Source organism: Octopus bimaculoides, chromosome 11, assembly GCF_001194135.2.
Source record: "Octopus bimaculoides isolate UCB-OBI-ISO-001 chromosome 11, ASM119413v2, whole genome shotgun sequence".
Taxonomy (NCBI): domain Eukaryota; kingdom Metazoa; phylum Mollusca; class Cephalopoda; order Octopoda; family Octopodidae; genus Octopus; species Octopus bimaculoides.
Genome location: NC_068991.1, coordinates 21,871,167 through 21,880,011, shown reverse-complemented (window position 1 = coordinate 21,880,011; position 8,845 = coordinate 21,871,167). Strand labels below are relative to the sequence as shown.

The 8,845-nt window shown below is 34.9% G+C and overlaps 1 protein-coding gene across 9 annotated transcripts in view; it reads left to right on the top strand.

Annotated features, from left to right (window-relative positions):
- The window catches only part of LOC106878228 (uncharacterized), a 130,260-nt gene extending 121,421 nt beyond the window's left edge, over positions 1 to 8,839 (top strand). For all 9 annotated transcript variants that reach the window (XM_052971596.1, XM_052971594.1, XM_052971592.1 and 6 more), the window contains 3 exons: positions 366 to 536; positions 6,123 to 6,233; positions 7,128 to 8,839. In XM_052971596.1, the coding sequence (XP_052827556.1) occupies positions 366 to 536; positions 6,123 to 6,233; positions 7,128 to 7,295 (450 nt within the window). In that variant the 3' untranslated portion in view covers positions 7,296 to 8,839. The remainder of the gene's footprint in view (positions 1 to 365; positions 537 to 6,122; positions 6,234 to 7,127) is intronic.
- Positions 8,840 to 8,845: the final 6 nt, after the last annotated feature.

Here is an 8,845-nt window from a genome sequence, read left to right as displayed (position 1 = left end):
TGTGAGAGGTGTGTGTGCATGTGTGTATATGTGTATGTGTGTATATGTGTATGTGTGTCGTGTATGTGTGTGTGTGTGGTTTTATGTATGTGAGGGGTGTGTATGTGTGTGTTTATGTGTGTGCGTGCGTATGTGTGCCAGGTATGTGTGTTATTTTGTGTGTGCACTCCTGTGTGTATGTGTGTGCATGTGTATGCGGCTGTGTATGTAGGCGTGCGCGTATATATGGGTGTGTGTGTGTGTATATATGTGCGTTCGGCTATGTGTGTGTGAGGGCGCGTATGTATGTTTGTCATGTATGTGGGCGGTATTATATATATATATAATATTCACACATATACAAATCATGTTTCCATTCCTTCTAGCTGGAAGAAATAATTCAGAACCAAAATAAGAGTGATATAGCACTGCAATCCCTTGATAATGTCATTGCCAACAAAAGCGAAGACGTCCAAGATCTGTTTTCATATCTAAATAGCTCTTTACTGGATTTCCAAACACAGCTACGTAATATTAGTAAAATGCCTGGACCTCAGGTATGGATACTTGCTTTTATATATTGTATTTTTAAATATTGTATGTCTTTGACCTTATTTTCATAGATATGAATATTTGCATACATTCATATTTGTGTGTATGTGTGTGTGTGTGTGTGTTTACTAGAACCAAGACAAAAACAAATGCTATTTTAATATTTTGAATGTATTTTACACATATATCTCCAGTGGTTATCTAAGATAGATCTTAATACTTTCCCTACTCAAACATTTAAAAATATATTCTAAATGTTTGACTGTGGAATATATTAGGTAACATCTGTCTTATATAACTACCAGAAACACATGTCTTAAATGCATTCAAAACATCAAAATATCAACGTTCAGTTTTGTTTTCATTCTGGTATTTTGCAATTTTGTTCCATAACAATCTGTTTGTCCTTGCTTCGATAATATGGTTAATACAACTAGGATGTAGGAGAAAAATGTTTTACCAGTAAAAGTTGAAAAATTCTGGTAAAGTATATTGCATCAAATCATACCCTTGAATGTGTGTGTATGCATAATGCTGGCATATATATATATAATGCATGTAAGTCTAAATTTTGATATATGAATATGGTTTTTGAAAGAACTATTTCATTATTTTCATCTCAAAGTCAAATCTAATTACACATAAATTCAATAAAATGTAAAATAATCTTTGGTATCATTGTCCAGCGGGAGAGAGTGTGTGGTTGCGTTTTTGTGTGTGTGTGTGTGTGTGTGCACGTGTGTGTGTGCGCACATGCATATGCACGTGTGTGCCTGTGTATCTGAAAGGAGTGTTAATGGAAAGGAAGGAAGAGGAAGGAATTGTGTTTACATCTATACAGTTGGTTAGCTCAAAAATGAAGATCTAGGAACATTCCACAACATCCTCAACACACTGCACCCATCTATCCACTACAAGGAACTTCCCTTCCTAGACATCAACATCAAGATACACAACTCCATCGTTACAACAGACATCCACTCCAAAAAAACCGACACACACCAATATTTAAATTTCTACTCCTGCCACCCATCCCACATAAAAAAAAACATTCCATATAGTATGGCAAGACGCATAGACACGCCAAATAAGACTAGAGGAACTTAAAAACTTCCTACTAGAACAAAAATACCCACTCACCTTAATAGAAAAAACAGAATCGCGAGAGCAATAAAGTTGGACATCACACAACTCAGAACACCAAAAATGAAAAACAAAGAAAACATCATCCCTTTCATTAACACACACAACCCTACAATCACCAACATGTTTCACATTATACACTCAAACCTACCAATAATCCAACAAAGCCCCAAAATGGGAAACCTACTAAACAAATATTGCAAAAAAAACTGTAGACGCCAAGAAAAAAACTTAAAGAAACACCTAACAAGAACAAAATTCTCATCAGAGAATAAAACCGAATTCTTCGTAAAAGAGTGTGGAGATGGTAGAAGTGGAATCTGCAGCAACCCCATCTACAAATATATAGAGGGGAACAAACAAATAAAATAAAGTGGTCACACATTCAAAGTAAATGCAGACATGAACTGCAAGACGTGGAACGTAATATACTACATAACCTGCCCCAAATGCAAGGAGAATTATATAGGTGAAACTGGAAATTCTTTATGCCAATGAGCCAGAATTCACTGACATGTCTGACAGGAGGAACTATGGAAAATTCCACCTAGAAGCATGTGGGGAAGGAAAATTTAAGATCTTTCCCTTCTATAAATGCCTAAGAAACGATACGTCCTTCAGGAAAAATATGGAGAAATACTTCATAACAAAATTCTCACCGAAACTGAATGGCTGAAAACATGAAGATCACAACCCATCTAGGTTCTTCAAATTTGGAACAACAGAGCCTAAAAAACGGCAAGAAACCCAGATAGTGGGACATTTTTATACCAACTAGAATTGAACCCAGTTACCTAGGTTCTCATATTTCTCTCCTACCTTTTTTTAGCTAACCAGCTGTATAGATGTAAACACAATTCCTTCCTCTTCCTTCCTTTCCATTGACACTCCTTTCAGATACACACACACACATAAAAACACACCCACACACTCTCTCCTACTGGACAATGATACCAAAGATTTTTTTTTTTTTTTGAAAATCAACTTTCTTCCAATGCCACCTGGTTTTGCCATTTTTTTTAAAAGGCTAAAATAAACTTGTCATTGAAAGAACTGACCAACTGTAAACACAATTTTCTTCTTTTCTCTTTCCCATTGACACTCCTTTCAATTACACAGGCACACACACATGGACGCACACACCAACACAAAAACACTCACACACACACACACACACACTCTCTCTCTCTCTCTCTTTCTCACTTTTCCCTCCATTCCTCACCCTCTCTTACTATCCTATATATCTCTCTCTCCACCCCTACACATTCAATAAAACTATAAAAAGAGACAGCAGCCCAAGGTGAAATCAAAATTTGAAAATCCTACAAGACTAGGTGAAAAGCACTTTATATGATCTATAAAACATGTGACATATTAATATAAATCTGTAAATGTACAATCATCCTGATTTCTGAGTGCCTTAATTTATTTCTAATATATAATTCCTGTACATCACCTCCAAGCCTTCCAATATATATATATATATTTGTAAAGCTTGCAAAGTTTCTTCAAGCCTCTGCATTAATATTCCTCCCCCTACTGACCTCAAACTGAGACCCATCATTGCTGGCCCTGCTTGTGAAACCCACCGTTTGAGCAACTTCCTTGACATCTTGCTCAAACCGTTTCTAAAATATGTGAGAAGCTTCATCAGGGATGACTTAGATATATGCTAAACCACCTCCCGAAGACAATAAGTGAAGGAACCCTGTTAGTATCATTTGATGTGGTGAATTTGTACACCAATATCCCACACGATTATGGTATAGAAGCGATCTCCTTCTGGCTAGAAAAATACCCACAAGAGATCCCAGGGCGCATCAACCACAGATTTATAATCGCAGCACTTAAATTCATCCTACTGAACAACTATTTCATGTTCGATACAGCTTACTATCAACAAAAATAGGGAATTGCAATGGGAATCCGAGCTGCACCAGTGATTGTGAACCTTGTAATGGGTTACCTAGAGCTGAAAATATATCATTCATCATTACAAAAATATGGCAACTCTTTTCATTGCTATTTAAAGGAGAACTGGAAGAGGTATTTGGACGATTGCTTTATACTTTGGAACGACAGCATGGACAAACTCCTCGATTTCAAAATAATGCTTAACAATATTAATAGCAACATACAATTCACTATGGAACACAGCAGTAAACAACTCCCTTTTCTTGACATCCTAATTAAAATAGTCAATAACCACATCGAAACAGACATCTTCTATAAACCCACAGATTCTAAACAATACCTATTATTTAACTCATGCCACCCCAAACACATAAAAATTAATATACCTTATAATCTAGCGAAAAAAAATCTGTACCATAGTTTCAGACTCCGATACTCGTGAACGAAGACTCCTTCAACTCAGATCAATACTAATCAAGAGACATTACTCAACATCATTGATAAATGATGGAATTAAACGAGCAAAGGAAATAGACATACAAACATTAAGGGAAGTCAACCAAAATACTAAACCAGACTTTAAAATACTCCCATACATCTCCACGCATAACCCTAGAAACAACGAAGCCTTTAACGTTATCATCCAAAATCTTCTCATCCTCACAAGAGATAAAACAATGAACAAAATTTTAGACTCACACAAAATTATCAAAAGTAAAATGCAACCTAAATCACTGAAAAAAATATTAACCAGCGCAAGACTGTATCCACTAACAACAGAACCAAAAGTAAAAATATGTGGTCGACCTAACTGTGGGACTTGCCCCCACCTTTTGGAGGGTTCTGAGTTCCACTTTAAACAAGGTGAAATCTTTAAGATTAAATCAAATTTCACCTGTGCCTCGGAAAATCTAATCTATGCCATTACATGCTTAGGGTGCAGTAATTACTATATTGGCCAAACAGGAATATCACTCCGTAGAAGAACTACTCTCCACAAAGAACAAATCTGCCACCCACATTGCAGACAGATACAGGTCAGTGGACACATAGAAAGGTGTGCGAGGAATCTTAATCCTAATTTCCTAATTTTTCCCTTCTATCAATGTTCACAGAACACATCAACACAACAAAGAATGAATAAAGAGGCAATTTTCATTAATAAATATCTTCCTCAACTAAATATAAACACATAACATCTCATATAGAACACCACTAATCTTCCATTTAATATCACTAACCCCCATACATCCCATACACCATTCACACTACAAATCCAGATCTACTTACTTCCTTTACACATAATCTTTTCACTAAGGGACTAATAGACTTGATACCGTTCAGAATTCGGTGTATACTCAAAGCAATGACTAGTATTATTACGAAACCGGTATGCTTGTAAATCTCTTTGATAACTCACAATAATGACTTTTATTACCTTTATTCCTACCTCAGTTCATCTAATTGTATATATATATTGTTACTTTTCATAAAAAGCCTTACCTTCTTTTTGATTTCCAATGTGCATTCTCTCTTATTTTTCTGCTTACTTTCCCCTTACATTTCCACGGGTAGTTTCTATTTTGTTTTTTTAACATATTTCTATTATATATATAAATATATATATATATATATATATATATATATATATATGACATATCTAATTCATAACCATTAGTCAAAGTATATTTTGTAATGATTATGGATTGAACATTTTATTCACACTCAGATTTACCTTTGAGTACTTTACTCTAAGTGGCTGGGCATAGTCTCTTTTGAACTTGTCACCTTTGGAATATAAAGCGTGTGTGTGTATACACATACACAGATATTTCAAAAGAGAATAGATGCTATTTTTGAAAGATTTATTTCTAAGAACAAAATAATGTGATTTGGTGCATTTAAATGCATGATCTACTACTTAGTAGACATATGTTATGTAGTTTTAATGATAAAACAATATGAAACAGTATAATGAGGGGTCTCTATTTAGTTTTGAGGTGTGTGTGTGTGTCTGTTTATGTATTATATGTATACACACACATACACACACATGGAAATAATTCACTTTGGGAACATTCCCAGCCTTCAACTTTTCCTTTCAAAAAAGGTTTCTCAGCCCAATATTTACCTGCTTTGCCAGTACTGCCTGACTGGCCTTCGTGTGGGTGACACGTAAAAGCACCCACTACACTCTCAGAGTGGTTGGCGTTAGGAAGGGGATCCAGCTGTAGAAACTCTGCCAAATCAGATTGGAGCCTAGTGTTGCCATCCGGTTTCACCAGTCCTCAGTCAAATTGTCCAACCCATGCTAGCATGGAAAGCGGACGTTAAACGACGACGATGATGATATGCCAGCATGGAAGGCGGACGTTAAACGATGATGATAATGATGATGATGATGTTATTTATGGCTTTATGGGATATGCTTCAAGACCCAGTGTCCCAAAAAAGAATTACATATAATATTTGTGCATGTGTGTATATGTGTGTGTTTATATATTAATTTCCATTGTAATCGTTGATACTATCAGGGTCCACCCGGAGTTGGAGATCTTTCCAAATGTAAATACAAATCCAGGCATGACTCAAGTGGACAGGAGGTGACCTCAACAATATGGGCTCCACTTCAGGACACGCTTAAAGTAAGTACTATATAACTTAATTTTAGATTACTATTCTCCAGTTGGCATTATGGTTGGTCACTCTGTATTTTTGAGACCTCTGTATTTTGGGAAACTACTGTTGGATCTTTCTCAAGAAAAAATGATGAATCTTTAGATTTTGCTATAGAAATCTGTGATTACCAGTGCCTGTATGCATGATGCCTGAAAAGAGAGAGTGTAGGTAAAACTACCCTTTACAGACAGAGATTTAACTACCATTTCTTGCAAACTAAGCTATCTTGTTGAGCAGCCATAATGGGCTTTCTGAACACCTAATGAAAAATTACCTTTAGTTTTTTTTAGTAGGCACTGGCATGGCTGTGTGGAAAGAAGCTTGCCTCCCAGCCACATAGTTCTGGGATCAGCCCCTTCTGCGTGGCACCTTGGGCAAGTGTCTTCTGTTATAGTCTCAGGTCAACCAAAGCCTTGTGAGTGGATTTGGTAAATGGAAACTGAAAGAAGTCCATTGTACATATATATATATATATATATATATATGTGTGTGTGTGTTTTGTGTCTGTGTTTGTCTCACACCAACACTTGACAACTGGTGTTGATGTGTTCCCATCCTTGTAACTTAGTGGTTTGGCAAGAGAGACCAATAGAATAAATACTAGGCTCCAAAAAATAATTCTTGGGGTCGATTTGTTTGAGTAAAACCCTTGAAGATGGTGCCCCAACGTGGCTGCAGTCTAATGACTGAAACAAGTAAAAGATAAAAGATAATAGCTCACCGAACGATACACCATGTCTCATGTGAACCACTCCTTGGGGGAAAAAAATGTTGCCTATACTTGATGTAGAAGCTTTGTTCATGTGTGTTTACTGTTTCATATGTTGTCATCTGTTTTTCTTTCTCTGTTTCCCTTTCAGAATTATATTGTGATGTCAGCTACATGCTCTGTTTATCACGGTCTGTCGACACAACTGATAGAGAATGAATACAATCAGTACCAGTGTAAATGTTCTGGTCATTTTCCTCAAGGCTCCGTGGATAAAGTGTGTTATCTTCATCTTTGGCTTTGTCCGAAGAAATCCTGATTATGTGTCCTTTGTTGGACAATATGTACAGTACTCACAAAAAGCCAGACACGAATGGGAGTATTTTTACCAAGACAGCAAGAAGAGGGAAATGCATATACATACATATATATACACACTTACAAACACTCACACACATGTATAATATTATTGTTAGATTTGCCTACTGTTCTATTATTTCAAATTTCAAGCCAAAGAGGCAGTCATCTGATGGCAAATCGGCAAAATATGAAAAATAATGTTTTGGTAAATACTAACAATAGCAAAAACAAAAAAATTAGCTACTCTACTTTATGTATTGAGTTCTTTTTATCATTTTGTAACACTGCTTGCAAACAGAGTATCATGTATATGCATTTTATTGCTTCTGTATATTACAATACATTAACCTTACTTGAATTTACAATATGAGAAGCTTGATAATGTTTATATCTGTAGACTTATCAAATATGATAAGCATAATATAATAATGTTTATATCAAGAGGGTGTACTTTTTGTTTTAATATATATTTTTATTATGTATATAGTTTATAAATACATTGGCTTTTTAAGTCTTCTGTCACTTCTTAGGATATCCAATATCCATCTGTTCAATGTCACTCTCGATATATATATAATGATATGTAATTGTAAGATCCAAGGATCTAGGATCTAAAGCTTTAAGCTGTCCGTGGTAGATATAAAAAAAACAACTTTCAGGAAAATGATGGTTTATTGGTGCAGAAGGTTGTATGCTTTTCCCATATCGAAGTTCAATAAGCTGAAAAATGTTTTTTTCATAGTTCACAGTTAGTAACTTGGGTTGCTATGAATGCAAAAAAAAAAATCCAAATTGAAGGAATGGAGCATATGTTTCCTAGCCAGCAGATCCTTGGAAATAATAATTATCCAATGAGGGGTACTCCACTAACTACTTATCAGGCTGAAATACATATACAATATATATATTTGTGTGTGTGTGTGTGTGTGTGTATATATAATTGATTGACAAAAGCATAGGAATTACCTAATTACCTTCATTAGTTTACAGGTGTAAGCTAATGGAGATGATTATGTAACTCTGTTCTTTTGTCATTCATTAATATTATACTCTGTAATCACCTGACACTACTCTGGAGCATTATTGAGTTCTAACAACTGGTTATTAGTATTACTATGCCTAAGTGAAATCATAAAATATGTATATATGTATAAATATGTATGTATATATATATGTATGTATATATATATGTATGTCTATATATGTATAAATATGTGTACATATATATATATTTGTGTGTATGTATATATATGTATTTGTGTGTGGGGTGTATATATATATATATATATATATATATATGTATGCATATGTGTGTATGTATGTATGTATGCATATGTGTGTATGCATATATGTGTGTATGCATGTATGTATGCATATGTGTGTATGTATGCATGTATATATGTATGTATATATGTATGTATGCATATATGTATGTATCCATGTATGTATGTATGCATGTATGTATGCATGTACGTATGCATATATGTATGCTTGCATGTACAGGGGTTG